Source organism: Hipposideros armiger, unplaced genomic scaffold (assembly GCF_001890085.2).
Source record: "Hipposideros armiger isolate ML-2016 unplaced genomic scaffold, ASM189008v1 scaffold_57, whole genome shotgun sequence".
In the NCBI taxonomy this organism is placed as follows: Eukaryota; Metazoa; Chordata; class Mammalia; order Chiroptera; family Hipposideridae; genus Hipposideros; species Hipposideros armiger.
Genome location: NW_017731407.1, coordinates 813,468 through 834,351, shown reverse-complemented (window position 1 = coordinate 834,351; position 20,884 = coordinate 813,468). Strand labels below are relative to the sequence as shown.

The following is a 20,884-nucleotide window of genomic DNA, read 5'->3' as shown; positions in this document are numbered from 1 at the left end:
ATTTGTAAATGGGGATGCTGTCACCCCAAAAGGTGGGTACCGCTGCCCTAGTTAGTGTGCACCTGGCCACTTCCCTCTTCGTCCTCTTCTATGCCAAATTTTAGCCAGCCAAGCCAGCACGTTTCAACATTGGAAGTCTGGCTCTTTCTTCCTCTCAGTGGTCAGGACCTGAAAAAGTCAGGAACAGTTGTCTGCTTTTCAGTGGGGAGCTGACCGGTGAGGAGAGGATAGTGGTCGGGAGCAAGGCCAAATGGTGGTTCCCATGAGCTGCCCTAGTCTCGAGGCACAACACATTTCTGTGACCTGGGTCCCAGTGAGCATTGGAGTTTGTCATTTTTCGACTAGAGAACCTTTAATATTCCTCAGCAGAATAGCTAGTTGATGGTAGAACCAGGACAAGAACCTATGGCTTTTGCCTGACTAGTTTTGTCTTCCCTTTATACTGTTATTTTTAACCTTGTCAGTGCTTTTTATTAGCTACCGTGAATTAATGCTAGGAAATACCACATTCTTAAGAGTACGATGTGGATTGCTCTGTTAGTGGAAATGTAGTATTTTTAAGGTGATGGCACCGCCTCTTACCGCTTAGTGACCGGTGCCTGATGGTCTCCTCTTCCCTATAGCCTTCCTCAGTCACAGTGAGCGAGCCTCGGGGCAGGAATGACTTGGTGCCTCTTACTCTCATCAGAGAAAAAGGAACCTATGGAATGGTCGCCGTGACTTTTGAGGTAAGTTTATTTTGAAATCATTTTAAATGATAACACTCTAGAGTTCATACCAGATGGCTACAATTTTAAAAATAAGGTCCTTTGTATAATAAATGTGACCCTTAATAAAAATGAAAGAAAAGGAAATACTTTTATTATCTGATAAATTTCATGGTTAGTTTAAAAACGTTTTCCTTGCTTACTGTGCTTACATGGAACACAATGTATTATTTTAGGTGCAGAGTAATAATACACCACAAAATGCCATAATAATACTAATACTGATATTAATACTAATAATGTTAATTCTATAAAACTTATAGAACCTTTATGATAAGCCTTTTCAAGGATATACATTTTTAAAATGCCGATGGGCTACTTAGGCTTATATAAAATTATTTAATATGTAGTCTTCCCACATTTGTATTCCCCATTTTAAAAAATACACTTACTGGATGGTGTTAACAGCAGCCACACTCCACCATGGAGGTTCATAGATGTTATAACATTTGACATGAATAAGATAGGCTGTGGGTGAGGTGCAATTTTTAGGGTGTTAGCTGTAACCATTCCATTTTATTGCTTACTGATCACATGCTTACCATTGTGTTACCATATTGCTGTTCTATGAGATACATATTTTAAATCTCCAACGAATATTTGTGTTTTATAAAGATCCTGAACATGATCATATGCTATTTTTCAAACATTAAAACATCACAAAGCTCTGACACCAGTTTAATTAATTATAATATGAATGTAATGGATAATTTACATTCTTAATTATTAATTATAATATGAATGTAATGGATAATTGGATTTATGGAACATAATTCTAGTTGAGCTCATGTGGACCTACATCTGATGGTTATGTTAATTACATAAGAAAATAAAATCACATAAGGCAATAATGCATGAAAAACTTAGTAAATACTAATTAAATATGCAGTAGGCTTGCAAGCTCTTTACAGGAATCTTTAAGCAATATTTCATGTATTCAGGAATATGTACTTAGATAATTGAAAATATATTTGATAACAAATATGGGGAAAACTGGAACAAAATTGGCTGTATAAGGAAAGGGTAAGGAAAGAATCATCAGTTATAGTGTTTTCAACTTCACTATGAATGTCTGAAGTTTTTTAGTGGGCCTTGAGCCTTTTGTTTTGTTGAAATAGTGATGACTAACATTTGTGGAGCGCTTAATATTGCCATATACTGTTCTAGTGCTTTAGACTGATGCTATTGTCATTGCATGGAAACAGCAACTCTTCTCAGCTCTCAGTCTCCCTTATGCCCTTTTTTTCTCCATAATATTTATCATTTGCCACATAACACATTTATTTATGTATCATTTGTTCCATTTCATTAAATGTAACGTCCTGATCGGTGGGGCGTTTGCCTTGTTCACTACTGTATCCTCAGTTCTTAAAAGAGGGCGGACACAGAGTATGTAGTAAATACTTTTCAAAAAGGATCATTTTGTTAGATCTTCATATCTAATCTGTGAAGATATTATTATGCTCATTTAAGAGATGCAGAAAATGCTGCACAGAACGGTTAAATACCTTGCCCAAGGTTACACAGTCCATGGTGGAACTGGTACTTGACTCCATTACTTAAGAGAATTTACTCATTTTGTATACCTCCCTCTTAAGAAAACATGTAAGTTTTTTTTCCCCTCAGGTTTAATACAATGGTTGAGAAAAAAGAGAAAGCTCTTAGAAACCGTGTTGTTTAATGTAATTATAGTCAAGATCTGTAATTGTAGGCCATGGCTGTTAATTACAAGGGGAGACTTTCATACAGGTTAGTATAATTCTTGTAAAACATTTTAAAGTAAACTTCAGCTTTTTGTCAGCTGACATCACAATAATGCTTTTTTACTCTTGTGAAATATTTTGTACTTATCGATGGCACTGTGTGTTTCTTTACAGGTAGAGGGTGGCCCTAATTCACCAGAAGAAGATTTGGGTCCAGTTAAAGGAAATATCACCTTTCCCCCTGGCAGAGCAACAGTGGTTTATAACTTGACAGTACTTGATGATGAGGTGGGATAATGTTAAATATTTCAGTGGGACAGGGACTCTGCATTATAGACATGCTAGAGAACATTATGTCAAGGATTAATTTATGTTCAGTATTTGAAATTGTTTAAGAACATAGTCATTGTGGCAAGTCATACTCTAGCTATAAATTGCTATTTTGGAATATATCTTGTTAATATTTATGTTATTGAATTCACATTAAATTGTGTATCTAAAAGCTGGTGAACCTGGATATAACTGGCAGCCACATATACTACAAAAATTTAAGCATTTTGTATGATGACTGATTTTTGTTAGTGATTTCAGCTTTGAGCAGGTACAGTACTACTTATCCAGCATAAATATTTTACTATAAAAGCAAAGAAATTTCTACTGTAATTGATATTGCTTTATTTGGATATTTTAAATGTTCCCATTCATAAGAAGGCTTTAGTTAGTTTTATATTTCACATTGAAGCTACCAACATTTGAGATATAGACACAGCTAGTTGTAGTGCTAAGGAAAGAATGAATTTGAACAGTAATGTGTGGGTATATCCTCCATGAGCTAAACAAGAGAAAAATGACTTTAAAAAAAAAATTATTGCCAGGAAAAAAAAGTTAATAGCTGGGAATTTATAACCATCCCTCTACCTTCCTATAAGGAAATCATGAAAACGAATCACAAAAAGTCCCAAGAGAAAAGGTTAATGAATTAGAAGACATCATTAAAAAAGAGTGGTCCTATTGAAAAAAATATGTTAGGTAGTAGTGTTAACTTCAGTTCATCTGGTTCTGGAAGCTAACAAAAGCCATTTGTTTTGAGATCCTAGAACATTGAAAAGCTTATAATTTGGGGCAATGATTATTTATATACTCTAATTGTAAACTTAAAAGAGCATCTTCTGAGGATCTAATGTACAGCATGGTGACTATCACTAATAATTATGGTATTGTATTCTTGAAAGTTGCTGAGAATAGATCTTAATGTTCTCACCATAAACACGCACACAAAGAGTAGAATACGTGAGCTGATGGATGTGTTAATTATCTTGAACTTGGTAATCATTGTCAGCGTATATGTATTTCAAATCATCATGTTGTACACTTGAGTAGTTGTCAAGTATTCCTCAATAAAGTTGGGGGACAAAGATCAGTAATCAAGTAATAATATTTTATTTTTTGAGATACATAGCTTTGCCTCTTATATTGCTATTAATTGAAGTAAAAAAACATATCTTTTCACTTTTATTCATAAAATAAAATTTATAGTGAAGGAAAAGCTCAAACAGCACAATGGAGGTTACCCCTAGGAATTCTGTGCAGTTACCAAAAAAAGAAGGTTTTAACAATGTCAACATTTTCCTAATAGTGACTTTCACAGCTTGTTCTCCAGGGAGGCAATATGTATATTTTGGAAATCATATGATTGATATCATATGGTTAGCTCTTGAATTAGAAACCATTTAGAGAGAAAGAATAAATCACAACTGAAAACTAATGATTTGTACGTGATGTTTTATGTAGTTTTCCAGATTCTTAAACATTATTTGACCTTGAATGATACTTTTGACCCTACCAACCTGATAAAACTACTAAGAATATATGTTCATTTTACTGTCAGATCTTTAGCGTTATCTAAAGATTGATCAACGTTGAAAGATATTACACCTATTCTTCATTACCTGTTCATACCATTGCTTTATGAGCTTTTCCTTCCCTATCTAAAATATATTATTTACCATTGGAAAATATTTTAGTAAATATTTCCTATCTGCTTCCTTCGGTTAAAGATTTTTTTATTTTTATTTTTATGTAATTATAATATATTGAAACATAGTGACTTTTTACACTTTGATATTTTTGCAGGTAAGTTTTGGCTGTTGATGTTTTGCCACCATTTATATTTCTTTGTCAGGTACCAGAAAATGATGAAATATTTTTGATTCAACTGAAAAGTGTAGAAGGAGGAGCTGAGATCAACACCTCTAGGAGCTCCATTGAGATTGTCATTAAGAAAAATGATAGTCCCGTGAGATTCATTCAGAGTGTTTATTTGGTACCCGAAGAAGACCATATACTCATGATTCCAGTGGTTCGTGGAAAAGATGACAATGGAAACCTGATTGGATCTGATGAATATGAAGTTTTGATCAGTTATGTTATTATAACTGGGAATTCAACAGCACATGCCCAGCAAAATTTAGACTTCATTGATCTTCAGCCAAACACAACTATTGTTTTTCCACCTTTTATTCATGAATCACACCTGACGTTTCAGATAGTTGATGACACCATACCAGAGATTGCTGAATCATTTCACATTATGTTACTAAAAGATACCTTACGGGGCGATGCTGTGCTACTAAGCCCTTCTATTGTACAAGTCACCATTAAGCCAAATGACAAACCTTATGGAGTCCTCTCATTCAACAGTGTCTTGTTTGAAAGGACAGTTATAATTGATGAAGATACAACATCAAGGTATGGTTTATTTTAAACCTGTTGCTACAATTATTTTAATATGTTATTCCAAGATTTATGTTTGTAGTCTTGAACACAATGTGGAACTCTTAAAGAGTATATGTCATTTCCTCTATAAAGGTCTCACTGTTTTATTTCTTATTTTGGGAGTGATTTAAATATGCAAGCTAATTCCTATTATGGTAGTTTCCTAAGACACATCCATATATCAACTCTATCAGATTAAAAACAATCATTCTTTATGATATGGATTCTGCTTTACCAGTGTCTGATGGCCAACCTGTCAGTGGAAAAGTCTATCCAAAATAGAGTGTATTTTATGACTGCATATATTTCTTTTTGCAAAATTCTAGATTTGAAGACATTACAGTGGTTAGAAATGGTGGCACCCATGGGAATGTTTCTGTGAAGTGGGTATTGACACGGAATAGCAGTGATCCCTCACCGGTAGAGACAGACATCAGACCAAGTTCTGGAGTGCTCCATTTTGCACAAGGGCAAATGTTGGCATCAGTTCCTCTTACTGTTGTTAATGATGATTTTCCAGAAGAGGCAGAAGGTTATCTACTTCAGATTCTTCCTCATTCAATACGAGGAGGTGCAGAAGTGAGCGAACCAGCAGAGGTAGACCTCTTGTTATACTTTATTCATGTGTGAATATTTCTGTGCTCTACAAGAGCCAAATAATTTGGTTATACAAATCACATTTATTTTAGCTTGATGTGACCGGGAGAATGCTGGTTTTGGAAATGATGGTGATGTTGCTTGATCAAGGTTGTCCTGTCTATAAATAAAAACTTTATTCTTAAAAAAATTCTACAAACTATAAATTATGAAGGTTTTCAAATCTATTTTTGATTTATCTACTACTCTAGTATGTATAAGAAGTGATCATTTTTTAGACCTGTAAATGAAGATTAAAAATTAGAATAGCCTGGAAAATGTACAGTTTGGTAAGCTCAGATGTGAGAATTCTGCATTTTAATATTTTATTCCTTTATCCACAGCTTTTGTTCTACATTCAGGATAGTGATGATGTTTATGGCCTACTGACATTTTTTCCTATGGAAAACCAGAAGATTGAAAGCAGCCCAGGTGAAAGATACTTATCTTTGAGTTTTACAAGACTAGGAGGAACTAAAGGAGATGTGAGGGTGTTTTATTCTGCACTTTATATTCCTGCTGGAGCTGTGGACCCTTCTGAAGCAAAAAATGGCATCCTAAATATATCCAAGGGAAATAATCTCATTTTTCCAGAACACAAAACCCAAGTCACTACAAAATTACTAATAAGAAATGATGCATTTCTTCAAAATGGGGCCCACTTCCTAGTACAGGTAATTTGACGTTTAATCTCAACTTTGTTTAAACTGCATGTATACTTGTCTGTGTGAGAGAGTTAGCTAATCATTCTTTTGTCCTCATTTATAGTTTGATTCTACTATTGGTTATTATAAGTTATTTAGGGAGTTCAAAGAGATGGTTAGCTCCTAAAGCATATAAGGATGAATAAAACAAATGTTCTACTAAAGTTAATATTTTAATCAGGTGGTAATAAAAACACATCAGACTTGAAATGCAGGTCAGAATATAATGGATGGCATAGTGAAGTAACTCACAAACTATTAATGGGAGAGGAATGAGAGAGAGAGAGAGAGAGAGAGAGAGAGAGAGACAGACAGAGGGAAAGGGAGACATCCACCATTCTTTTGAGTTGATTTGAGAAAATGTGACATAGAAATGGGGTTTGTAGGATAAATATGTTTTGCATGATGGATATTGGGGAGAATTCATTCCAGAAATAAAGCAATATGAAAAAAAAATTGTGTACTGTAGACACTTTTAAATAATGTATGAGAAAATCTGTTTTTTTGTCTATTAACTGTGTATGCATCTCTGGGTTTTCATCTATTTAAGAATAAAAAGGACCCCATACCATATTTTTCCATCTTATCTATTTTATTTTTTAATTTTTATTAACATTATTTTTTATTGTCAAAATTTAAAACATTTGCACTCACTTATGATACTATGGTTATGTTTTTCATGCATTTGCTATTGGTTGGTTCTAAAAATTAAAAAAAAAACTAGAAAGCTATAAAGGGTGCTTATCAAATTTTGGTAATGTAAATAAATTTAATACAGATTCATATAGTATGAATGGATCGATAAAGAGTGTACAATCTTATGTCACTGTACATTTTGCTAACTGAAATATATATCAAATGAAATCTCATTATTTCATAAATTTTTTTGAATCATGCCATATTTAAATTTGTTTCATAATTTTTGCCTAAACTTGTTTTATGGATTATTATTGGTTCTTCTGGAGTTTCTAATTCCCCCGTTTTGTATCCTATCCTCACCACGTTAGATCTTCCATCTGTGTAATATATGTTGAAGGTTGAGCTCACCTGTACTATCTGCTTCCTACACTTGCTTCACACCTGCTACTTGGTACCATTTTTACTGAACTTTTTTGTTTACTTTATCTCTTGCTTTTTTCTTCTTAAATTGTGTTTTAGTTATATTGTAGTATATGTGTCCTCAAATACTTGTGCAGAAAAGGTAAACTTTTTGAGTCTTTGAGCACCTGAAAATGAAATTTCATGCTCACATTGACAGTTTGGCTTGGTAGAGATGTCTAGATTAAAATAATTTCTTCAAAAAAATGGAAGGTATTATCTTTTAACTTCCAGAGTTGCTAATAAGAATTTTGAGGGGAAGGAAATTATTTACCTGTGTAGGTAACTTGCTCTTTATCTCTGAAAGTTTTCTGTTTTAATCAACTTTGCATTCTGAATTTCCCAGGGCTGTGTCCCACCTTGCGCAGCACTCGGTGGGTTGGGCCCTTTCACTATGAAGACTCTTCTCTCTTGTTTATTGCAAGCTGGGTCACAGCTTGTACTTGTACTGTTTGTGCGTTTCTTGAGGACTCCTGGTGAAGGGATCTATCCTTGTCATGGGGATATTTAATTCGTCAATATGTAGGTGATGCCTTTTTATAATATGTCTACCCAGAAGGAGACCTTTTGCCAGTGTCCCCAAAGGTTTTGCTAATAGTGGTAGGAGAGCCTGTTCTCCATCTTGATTATTATTACTACTAATCTTGTTATTATTTTTTGTGTGTGTCTCCTCAAAATGAAATTACGACATGATGCATACTTCTGTCTATGAAGATAATCCACTCTTTGGATGACCCTTAAATTTGTCTTTTTTGGAGTGGTGGTTGAACAGAACATGGTGTTATTCACAATTGTGTTCATTTCCCCCAAGGCCTGTGGAATGCTTTTGTGAGGTGACAAACTGGATGGTGGGGCATCTGGATCTGTGACGTGGAATTGAGCGAGTGTCAAGCCTGTGACCCTGGCCTTGTTGAGCAAGAAGCTAAAGCAACTAGAGTGCTGCCACCAGGACACATTTAGAGATGTGCTCAGAAATTCTAAAAACAGCTTTAATTTCGGCCTCATACAAAAACATGCTATAATGTACCTTTTAAAGTTGGTTCTGTTAATATATGGAAATGTATGCTGATTTCACTAGTTTTCATTTAGGGCAGCATTTCCAAACTTAAGAGTTTTCAAGAGCCAGTGGGAGATAATAACTTGTCAAGTTTCAGAGTTTAATGGAGGTTTTTATTTTTTGTTTTTATTTTTAGTGTCAGCACTCTTTCGCCTTCTCTGCCATAGGTGTCCTCTGGAGTCAGGGCATTCTCATTAATATTCATTGTCTCAGTCAGTTCAGACTGCTATAAAGAATACCGTAGACTGGGAGGCTTAAACAACAGACATTTATTTCTCACAGTCTGGAAGCTGGGAAGTCTGAGATCAGGGTGTCGACCTGGTGGGGTTTTGGTGAGAGCGCTCTTCCTAGTTTACAGACTGATGTCTATTTGCTGTGTCCTCATATTCTGGAGCGAGAGAGGAAGCCAGCTTTTTATTGTCTGTACTTATCAGGGCCTAATCCCCTCAGGAGGCCTCTACCCTCATGACCTAATTACCTCCCAAAGTCCCCATCTCCAAATACCATCACTATTGGGGATTAGGGCTTCAACATGTGAATCCTCAGGGGACATAAACATTCAATTCATAGCCTATGGTTTAAGGCTTTTGTGTTTCTAATACCTCAGGATTCAGTTCTCCCTTCTGTCTGTCTCTAATCTTGCACAGGTCACAACTCATAGAGAATCAAATTATTAAAACAAGTGAAGAGAATCAAAGATTTGACACTGTTGCTTTTGCTTTGATGGGGGCCTGGGCATCATGGCATTCCTGTAATAGTTGCAGTGATGTGACGTGAGATTGAGAACTGATGATGCAGAAATGTGGATTTTGAGTTGTGGAGAACTTTTCTGTTTCTGTTTTAGCTTTATGATTTCTTAGGCTGCCTCAAAACCAGTTTTTACTGTGGGTGCAGACCCCCTTTATCTATGCCAGCATTAGTAACCTATATATTAAACTTTTTTTCTTTTTAAAATATTTAGTGTCTGTATCCAAGTAGCTGCAGAGAATCCCTATCTAAACAAAACCTTATTAAGAGCCTTCTATGGGTCAGATATTATTCTAGCTATGTTATTTCAGCATGCTATATGAATATGATAGAATTTATTTTTGACGACACTTGAAAAGTGAGGAAACACTTGAAGAAGCGTGTAATATCTGAATTTTGGTGGTCACGGGTTAAAAATCTGTTTGCACCACTAATTCCAGACTCAGTTCTTCATCTAGCTCTGTGTTCAGTTAAAAAACAAAGGTCGTACTGTGCAGACAGTTAATTTAACACTTTAGAAAATAAAAAGACATTATTAGTCACTGACACAGTTTCTTGAGGTTCCAAACAGCTGTAGGCTCTGGAAGGCTGGTTGAAATTAGAAGGTCGTGTAGTTTGTATAGTGCATAATGGATGAGCAACTCAAGAATAGGAGGCATCAGACTCTGCATGGAAAGCTGAATGAAACTGAAGAAAGGAGAATCTGAGATGTGAGCTCCTCATTCTTTAGTCACCCTCTCAGCGAAATACATCAGTCTGAGATAAAACTTCTGGCAGGCCTGGGGTTACGAATGTGCTGTCCCAGTTGCAAACTGCCTGAAAGCAAAGAACAACTCTTTATGAATGGAGCAGTTTGATTTAGCAGATACTTAAGGAACCCAGACAAAAAGGCTTGGAAACTAGGAAATAAGCCATGTAAAATTAGCATTTTTCTTTTGATCAGTTCATTCCATAGCCTTCTACATCTTTTTTCTTTATGTTTTTCAAGGCTTTGGTATTTAGAATTCTGTAACTCTTTTGATAAATGTAAGATATAACTTATTTTCTTCCTTTCTTTTAAGAAAGTTTTGAAATAAAAATATATTGAGTTTTTCCCCTTGATGTTTTAAACAATATTATCAGTTTAGTGCTTTGTGACTATATGGGCATGGGGGAGTTCATTCACAAATGTGCGTATGCATGACCAGTGTATTTTAAAAACATCTTTGCTTCCAAACAATGCACTTTTATTTATATGCCATTCAGATATATATATTTTATTCATTATTTGTGCTATTTTAAAAGATAAATATATACTTATATGGATCTATACCTTACATTTTATTGATTTTACAAAGTAAATGCAATATACTAAAGAACCACATTTTTTATTTGACTTAATCTATATGCCAACATTTGGCAAATTTGGTCAGTCTTATTTTTTCTTTGACTTGAATGTTTACCAAATACAGAATTTTTTATCTCTCTACTATATATGATTTTTTTTTTTTTTTTAGCTGAGCCATCCTGCCACCTTTTGGCAGCTCAGTGACAGCTCAGCTCGGGCTGGGCATCGAACCGCTGTTGCTCAGAGCTCAAACTCTTCAGTGAGCTCTTAACCAACTGAGCCATTCGGCCGGCCCTTGTATATGATTTTCAAAGCAAAATATGTGACATTTGTAAAAGGCTTTTATTTTTGCCCTTTAGAATGTATATTGTTCATCAGAAAATGTGAGTATGTGCAGGATCATACCTGTTCTGTCCACTTGTGGAAAACCCACTTACATCATACGGCTACTGGTGGTTACTTAGTGGCATCATTTCCACATGAAAAAGCCTAACAGGGCTTTAAAGAGTGGAAGATCCATAGTGTCTCATAAGTTCCAAATTGCTTTTTAACTTAAAATCTTTATGCGTTTTTGCAGTCCCGTAATGATTATGTATTCCTACACTCAAGCGAGCACTGTGAGGCTTGATAAGTTGGATTTTGAAAAGTTAGAATATTAAGATGCTGAAGGTTTGTGATATATCTGGCTTCCTACAGAGCTCAGTTTGTGTTAGAGGGATGAATCAACAAATATTTATTGTGTAGCTGCTGCAGTTTCAGATCTATGTCATGTATTGGGAAAATGCTGAGAAGGGCAAAGACCCACAGGAGCTCTGTAGTCTTGTTGGGAACTGACAGTTCTGGAACACACAAAATGATGATAAGCAATATGTGAAACTTATAATTAAGTCTAAGTTTAGTGAAAGTAACAGTAGAAGTTCAGAAAGAGAATAAAGAGGGCTGGTGAATCCAAGGAAATCTTGATGGTAGAGAGGGAAATTCAACTGGTCTTTAAGAGTGGGTATATTTTACACTTGTGAGATGATGAAGGGGAGGCCATTATAGGTGAGGACACCATGAAAATTACTCTGGTGATTATGCTCACTAGTTAGAGGGACATTATATTTTATACATGTGTTGAATTTCTTTAAACATAGAGACACGTTAAGCCACATTGGAAGTTGAAATGGTCTTCTGATAGTGAACTTTGTTGGACAGAAGGGGAGCGGGTGACTGGTTGGAGGTGTGGGCCAGTGGAAGAGCAGAAGGAGACTTGGTATCTTTAAGGTCAAGGCAGTTGAATATAGGCAACAAGAAGGATGGTGCTGGTGATGGTATTGGGGAGGGGACATAGAACAGAGATAGTCATGACTATTTTGGACATTTTATCTGTAAGGTGTCTGTGTGACGTCATCTCTAATGGCAGTTGGTTATAAAGTTTTGGAATTTGAAGGAAAGAACCAGAGATTATAAGGGAGAGGGTATAATGTTATAAGATCGAGGGCTTAGAAAGAAACCTGTGGGATAATAATAATTAGGGAGCAGAAGGAGCTCAAGAAGCCAGTGCAGGAGATTGAAACAGGATGGAGAATGAAGACGGAGGTGAATGGATTTCTTGAGTTATTTTTGGACTTTATCCATGTTTCCTTTGTTGCCCCATGCAGTTAAGACTTTAAAAAAAAATTAAAATTTCTGTTCTTTAATGTTTTATTTTTGTTTGTTTGTTTGTTATAGTTGGAAACTGTGGAGTTGGTGACCATAATCCCCCCAATCCCACCTGTAAGTCCTAGATTTGGGGAAATCCGAAATATTTCTTTGGTGGTTACTCCGGACATTGCAAATGGAGAAATTGGCTTTATTAGCAATCTTCCAATCATTTTGCCTGAACCAGAAGATTCCTCTGCTGAAACAGTAAGGAGGCTTTTTTTTTTCTTTAATCGATGGGGTCTAATGAGTGTGAGGTAATTTACAGACACCTTTTTTTGTAGGGTTAGCATGTAGAGTAAACAGATCGTGAAAAGCTTCACCATTTATAGCAAACCTTCAATGTATAATTTGACGTAAGTAACTGGAGTGTGTGATTTTCCATTTTTTGCCATATTCTATAAAATAAATTTAGAATTGTATTTGCTCACAGCAGAAGTAGTATATCTTGTTGTGGCTGCTTTTGGATAATGCTATGACATTTGATAGAGTGATAGACTAACAAAATTTTTCTCTTATTGGCCAAGCCATATGTACCACAGGTAGCTTTGGACCATTCCATTTCTGAGCACTCCTCAAGTTTGTCTCGGGCAGGACTGGGGTGGCTGCTTTGGGTCCTGTGCTCATTTAGGGAGATGATGGTGGTAGAGTTGTGGAATGCCTAGTTTTAGGAATTTTGTATTATATATGTGGATTAATTATTGCATACACACACACACACACACACACACACACACACACACACACACACACACATAAAAGCGTGCTCATGTATATAGCACCCTTTTTGCACCCTACCCTAGTTGGATTTTCCTGCCATCTATCTGTCTCTGACCTTCAGCCTTCCCATTCTCTGAGGCATCGTCTGTCCCTAAGATCTTCCCCAAGTCTCTCACACTTACATTTTTTAAAAATTGGCTTTGGGGTTGAGACAAGGAATGAGGAGATCTGTTTTTGATATCAAAGCCTCATGGCAAAATATGGTGACCATAACTTCCTTGGTTTGTATATTTGATTCAATGTGCGAAGCTCCATTTTTCAATATGGTTTTGATTTTTCATATTTTTCTTAGTACACTGTTTCCTTCTAAAAAGTAAAAAAAAAAAAACCCCTAAAAACCAAAAAAACAGGCATTTAGCTTGTTCTTAAAGAGTAGATTTTTAAAAATCATATAAAGCTATAAATTTACCATTTTATATTTTTCTTTTTAAGGAAATTAGCTTTGGGGGAAATTTTGGGCATCATGAACCTTTCTTTATTTTTCCCCTTCTGGAAAACAGCAGAAAGAGTGGGAGTTTCCCTCTGTTCTCCTTGTCACATCTATAGCTTGGGCCACGTCTACTCCCTCCTGTGATTTAAGTGTCCAACCTTTGTTAATTTTTCTGTCTTGTCTTTGCTCTCTAGTCTTCAGCTCTGACTTTTGCTAGCCAAATTAGCATAATGGTTAGTGAGGGAAATGTCTTCCTTTTTTTTTACCCCAAAATGGACTGTGTTCAAGGGCAAAGAACAAAGAGGATACCTTTTTTAGAAGCTTAAAAAGAATAGCATATCTACCATTAAGTATTCATTTATATCCTTTGAAAAAACTTCATCATGATTTATAGTATCCTTTTATTTCAAATATATATATATAGTACTGCATTTAAATAAAACTATCAAATACAAGTCGTTTTAGAATTATTACAATAGACTCCATTTATTTAGCTCATCCTAAGGAAAGGTACTCTAATCCTTGCCACAAACTTGGAAAACAGTGAACCAGTAACTTCATTTCACATGTGGAAATTGAGGTCAGAAAGTTTAAGTAACTTGTTTGTACTGTATTTATTATATTGATTAGAAACATTTCTTACGTTACTTATTATTAGCAAACACTAACAAAAATTGTTCTACTTAAAATTATGCTGAAGCTTAGAGAGAAGGCATCTTCAAATGTGATTTCAATATCATTTAATGGTTCACCTTTCTATGCAAAGTACATATATTCATATCATGAAATGTGAGCTCAATCACTGAAGAGCTTACATAACTGTGTATATTTCAGAAGACATTGTTCTGTTTTTGTTTTTGTTTTTCTTTTTATAAGGTATACATTCCCTTACATCGGGATGGAACTGATGGCCAGGCTTCTGTCTATTGGAGTTTGAAGCCCTCAGGCTTTAATTCAAAAGCAGTGACCCAGGACGATATAGGTCCCTTTAATGGCTCTGTTGTATTTTTATCTGGGCAAAGTGATACAACAATCAACATTACTATCAAAGCTGATGACATACCGGAAATGAATGAGGTGGTAACACTTTCTCTAGACAGGTAATAACCCATTTAGGTAATGCTTAGTAACATTTAGATGTTTGAGTTCTCTGAAATAATTTTGTTTTTTGTTTTAGTTCTTCTTATCAAGTAAAAACAAAAAGCTAAGATAATGTTATGCTGGCCTTCTGACTTTTCTGTTGTTTGTTGATGGCTTCTGGTCTACTACGAGTAATAAGAGATTGTGAACTTTTATCCTGCTATTCATTGTGTGGAAACATTTCATAGGGAATGTATGGAAGCTTTCAGATAAACCTTAAGCATAGCTGATATGTTGCTATATTAAAAAAGTAGGCAGGGCCTGCCCAGTGGCTCAGTTGGTTAAGAGCTCGCTTAAGGGTTTGAGCTCTGAGCAACAGCAGTTCGATGCCCGGCCCGAGCTGAGCTGCCGCTAAGCTGACAAAGGGCGGCAGGATGGCTCAGCTAAAAAAAAAAAGTAGGCAGCAACAAATCTAAAATGTTAGGTTAAGCAAACTGCTCTGCTGGCTTTATTTTCAACAGGAGAGGAGTATGTCTTTTCGAGTGAATAAAAAGAAAGTGTGAATATAATGAAATCCTCTTTTTTTATGGAATTTAAACCTTTAGTAATACTTATTTTCCAAACAATAAAAAATAATACAATGCAAGTGGTTTTTTTTTCCAGAAATAATAAGGATTTCCTTAACTTTTCTCAATGGGTAATTTATATTAAGAAAATATCACAATCTATCGAGAGATTTTTTTTTCAGTAATGCATAAAATCCTGTTTAAAAATGAAAAAAATACTGTTCAAATGATGTTATATTTTTTTAAATCATAATGAGGCTTATTTACTACAGGTCTCTTTATATTAAAGTTGATAACATTAAAGTTAGTGTGACTTGAGAGCTTTGCAAAATTCATATTTTAGAAACAGTAAATTCACAGATAAAATTAATAGATGTTATTTTGTACTGTATTAATCAAGACTATAGTAGTAATTATTTTTATAACCTCTGGCCTCGCTATATATTTCACTATTAGCCCCTTGTAAGTTTTTCTTTGTAGGTGTTTTGTGTAAACACATTTCATAAACCTGATGAGTAGTTGTTTTTTATTTTTATGCGAAAGAAAAATACAGAATGTAGGAAACAAATCTATTGAATGTCCACTGTTCATTTTCTTTGCTTTCAGAACCACATTATGCTTACTTTTTTATATAAAAAGTAAAACAAAAACAAAGCAAACAAGCAAAAACCATATGCAACCCATGTTATCTAAATGAATTATGGTTTTAATATATATTATATGATTTAAATAATATATGTATTATTTCTTAAGGAAAAGTATTTCATATGATGAAAAAAAATCAGTGAAATGTAATGAAATATAAACTGAAAATTATTATTTTTTTCACTTATGTGCTTTTTTTTCTTTAAGTTTGAGTACTTATTAGCTCATTGCACAATCTAAAAAAAAAGAAAGAAATGAAAAGCAAATATAAACTAAAGGTGTAATAATCTATAGAAACTATTAGCTCAGCTGAGAGTTTCTGCTATGAACTAAATGTTTGGAGAATGATTTAAATTATACCTCTGCAAGTTCATAGTGACTATTCTTCATATTCTTTTAAAATAGTCATTTTAACCTTACCATGTAAACTTTTGAAATTAATTAAGTATAATTGTAAGTAGTTTTTTTCAAACAGAAGATATTAGTTCAAATTTATACTAAAATGTTTTAATGAAATTAGTAACTAGTACATACTTGTATTAATTATGCATGAAGAAGAATGAGCAAATTACATTTGAATGTTCTAAAGTATATTTATATTTAGTTAAAGGTGAGAATAAAATCTATGATTTGAAGTAAAATATTTTATCAAAATCTACATCTCAAGTTTGCAAATTTTTAACAAAACTAAAATGAAAGAATGAATGAACGCTAATGTGATTACAATATAATATTGCAACAAAAATAATTAACACTTTGATACAGTTTACAGTTTTATTGTCAAATTTGAATGCAAATTCTCAATATTTCAACTAAATAGAGATAAAATTGCCCTGGTATTGAACAATTTTAATGCTTTTAATACCATACTAGTTAAAAATATTGTATTGTTTAGATTTTCCCAAATCAGCAATAATTTCATTATGCCAGAAAAAAATTGATATATGTGTTATATAACCCCTTATTTATGGATAGTGTCATTTGACTTTAAAAATGAAGCAATAGGTCTGTATATTTTGACATGTGTTTATCACTGCTGTTTGAAAATGCATTGTACTGGGGACTTGGAAAAGTATTTAGATTTTCTGATATAAAGTTACACATATGTTTAAGTAATATTTGTCATAATTAAAAGATATAATGAAATGGCTTCTTGAGTATATTCCTGTGCACATGATGAAAGGTATATTTTTCTCTGCTCATAGAGTTTTTATTTTTTCAAAGTACAATTGGCTTTAGATCTCAAGATGGATTTTTTTTAACCTAATTAAAGCTACTCAGTAATTATAAGTCAAGCTGAATGAAATTTGCTCAGCTGCTGTGGTTTTGTGAGTGTGCAGTGATTGGCAGGCCCCAGCGCCTTGGAGCAGGCCTGGAAAGGAATGTCGTCAATGGGTCTTGCATGCTGGCTGGCCATGGGGTCATCCTCTCTAAGTGGGACGTGCCGAACTTCTTGCTAGCATTTGTCAATAGCAAAGAACCCCGTGTGCAGAGTTCCAATAAGGTGGATATTACTGGCTTGTGGCGAGGCGGAGGTGGAGGGGGTGGAGAAAGGCTTTCTTTACCTTTATTTTTACCCTTCCATTCTAAGTTTCTAGCAGTATTAGTGAGATTTTGGCAAATTTGTCTTTGTCTCCTTTTTCCTCCGTCATGCTTCTTTGTGTGTTGACAGAGTAGAAACCGAAAGGTTTGTCGTGTATTTTGGGTAAGTGTACAAAATAAATGCCTTGTTTTTGATGATTCAACATTTTTTTACAAGCCATTATTTTGGATACAGCTGCCATCTGCATGACCATAGATGTTGAGAAGCTTTGCTTGTCAACCTGCCTGTGCATGATTTGTGTGTAGTTTCTTTTTTTTTTTTTTAATAACAAGTGGTTGCGTATATGGATTTTTTTTCCCTAAGAGTTTTAAATTGTGAATGCATTTAAGATATCTGATAAAAAGTTGAGAATGAATATATTTATGTATTTTGAAGCATTTAAAATTTTAACTTTCCTTAGAGTTTACACATAACAATAGGGAACGATTATTGCTTTGCTTGTGAAATTCTTAACATCTCTGTGACTCTTGTAGTTTGTTTAACAGAGAATTCATGATCAAAACTCTCATCTCTTCCGTTGGTTTGCATCCAAGTAATTTCTGCCTACATTTTCTCAGTTGTATAAAAAACTTTTAATTTTTTTTTTACATTTTTACATAAGGGTAGCATATTTTAAGAAAGTATAAGAATAAATTTGTTTCATGCTCAGAATGGATTTTTATATTTTATATTCTGATCCAGTTTTTTTGTCTCCTAGCTTATGTGGACATAGGCATTTTTAATTAATAAAAATACTGATGTAAATGAAATACAGGCGAATTTACTATGAAAATCACATGACTGCATTAACAATGTAACAAATAACTGTACTGTTATTTGGACTAATCCTTCTGTGGCCACTAGTATGCTAGGTATTGGTTGCCAGGTTTCCAAAAGCTAGGGGTGGATGTTAATTCTGATTCTCTATTACATAAGGAGTGAGCTACATATTAATTGTGGCTTCATTGTGATTTTGAGGTCTGATCATGAGTACTTTTTTGGTTCAATAGAAACTGACATTTGGGAAGGTTTAGAGCAGCTTGCAGGATTAAGAATGCTCAAGGAACATACATGCTTTTAAACCCTCAGAGCCTGTAGTTCCATTCTCTTTGATCATTCTAATTATACACTGAACATAAAAACCAGGAACAAACAAACAAAACTTTGTTTTAATATGTTGTTGTAAGATATGTATAGGAATTGTTATAACATGTCATGCATATGAGATCCATTCTCTTCCGTTTTTATATGTCCCACATTTTCTTTTATAATTAAAAAAGTGCAAGAGGATAAAATTGAGGTGAATAGAAACATACGAAAGGTCACAAAACATTTCTAAAATCTAAACAGTTTTATTTTTGATTAGTGTGGCTTTAACCCACATAGTTATCCAACTTTTATTCAGTTAGTATAATCTTATATAATGCGTATTTTTAAAATTCAAGCGTATGTAAAATTAAAACAATTTTAGTTAAAAATATTTTCTAAGTGTGTGTTACAAATTAGATTTTTCTAAAACTGGAAATGAATCTAAATTTGGTACTTTATAAAACTAAAATGTATTTACAACCTTTGTTTACTGTATTCTTGTATTCTGTATATATATGCAGTGTTTGGTTTCAAATGTAAAGGATATAATGGATTCAGAAATAGAAGTTCTTCCATAAACATTTGAGTAAAACTGTTTTGATCTTCAGTGATTTTAGTACACTTAAATTCAATTTAAGGTTTAACTCCTAATAACATTCATAGTCATTATATAAATGTGTTGGAAATATTGCCTGAGAAGCCTGCAAAATTCAGAAGTAAGCTATAGGTAGCGGGTGCCTTTTCCCCCTCTGACTTCTCCAGGGTCAGTGTGGAAAATCAAGTGCTGAAATCTGGCTATACCAGCTGTGATCTAATTATTTTGGAAAATGATGATCCTGGGGGAATTTTTGAATTTTCTCCTGCTTCCAGAGGACCGTATCTTATAAATGTAAGTTGAAAGAAACTTCAATTTATACTATACTCACAACTTCAGGAGAATCTTAAAGGATTTGAACTTGTGTGTATATGTGTGTGTGTGTTGTTGTTGTTTTTTTAAGGAAGGAGATTCTGTAGAGCTCCACATCATTCGATCCAGGGGAGCTCTAGTTAAGCAGTTTCTACGCTACTGGGTAGAGCCAAGAGACAGCAATGAATTCTATGGAAACACAGGGGTATTAGAATTTAAACCTGGGGAAAGAGAGATCATAATCACCTTGCTAACAAGATTGGATAGGATACCAGAGGTATGAGATTTTATTTCTTCCTTGTGCTTTTGGAAAGTTAATAGCATCTAGTATATTATAAATATAAATTTGTTGAACATTGGCAAGGAGACACAGGAAAGGTAGTGGGCAAGAATGGATTGAATAGTGCTTGCGGTTGGAAAAGGAAAAAGCAAGCGTAAAAAACAAAGTAAGATATTTAAATTCGAATGGTGTATGTTTTCCCTACATAAAAAAATACCAAACAATATGAAATTTTCAGTGTGTGATCAGCTTTCATCTCCTTTTAGCTCTGTTAAGCCTTATTCCATGTAATCTGCATTGACTGAACTTTTAATGATATGGTTTTGAACTGAGAAAGTTTTTCTTCAAATTGCTTTTTTAAAGACAATAAATTTAAGGTTTATATTAATGGAACAAGGCATAATTCCATTATGTTTACACACTAGTGTATATATGGATTTTACATTTTATTTTATTTACCCACATTAGTTTAAATGACTAGATCATCAGTGGTAAGGTCCAATCTTCTTACTATTGAGAGTAATGTCATGGTTTATCTTTTCCCTTTTTGCATAATGTGTACTTATTTCTGGTGTCTCTCTTAATTGACAGGAGAATATTAAAAAAATTAAGGAATAATTCAGCTCTTTTATCTTTAAGTTATGTGTTTCTGAAAAATTTTATTAATATTCTTGAATATATATATTTTCCTTGCTTTGTATTTTTCCTAATTTGGCATGTTCATTTTAGTTGGATGAACGCTATTGGGTAGTCCTCAGCAGCCATGGTGAACGGGAGAGCAAACTGGGAAGTGCTACCGTTGTCAATATAACGATTCTAAACAATGATGATCCTCATGGGATTATAGAATTTGTTCCTGATGGTCTAATTGTTACGATAAATGAAAGTAAAGGAGACGATACCTATAGTGGTAATTTATTTTGCTTCTTATATTCTATTACTGTTTACTGAAGACAAAATTAATCATTTTAAAATTCTTTAGCAAGCAGTTATTTTTAGTTGTCCACCTGTCTTGGAAATTACATGTA

The 20,884-nt window shown here is 34.0% G+C and overlaps 1 protein-coding gene across 1 annotated transcript in view; it reads left to right on the top strand.

Annotated features, from left to right (window-relative positions):
- Window positions 1-20,884, top strand: part of ADGRV1 (adhesion G protein-coupled receptor V1) — a 548,236-nt gene that overhangs the window by 38,454 nt on the left and 488,898 nt on the right. The window contains exons 5-14 of the mRNA XM_019641108.1: window positions 624-728; window positions 2,645-2,758; window positions 4,653-5,218; window positions 5,572-5,842; window positions 6,226-6,555; window positions 12,528-12,704; window positions 14,584-14,807; window positions 19,432-19,558; window positions 19,668-19,853; window positions 20,586-20,766. Coding sequence (XP_019496653.1) covers window positions 624-728; window positions 2,645-2,758; window positions 4,653-5,218; window positions 5,572-5,842; window positions 6,226-6,555; window positions 12,528-12,704; window positions 14,584-14,807; window positions 19,432-19,558; window positions 19,668-19,853; window positions 20,586-20,766 — 2,281 coding nt within the window. The remainder of the gene's footprint in view (window positions 1-623; window positions 729-2,644; window positions 2,759-4,652; window positions 5,219-5,571; window positions 5,843-6,225; window positions 6,556-12,527; window positions 12,705-14,583; window positions 14,808-19,431; window positions 19,559-19,667; window positions 19,854-20,585; window positions 20,767-20,884) is intronic.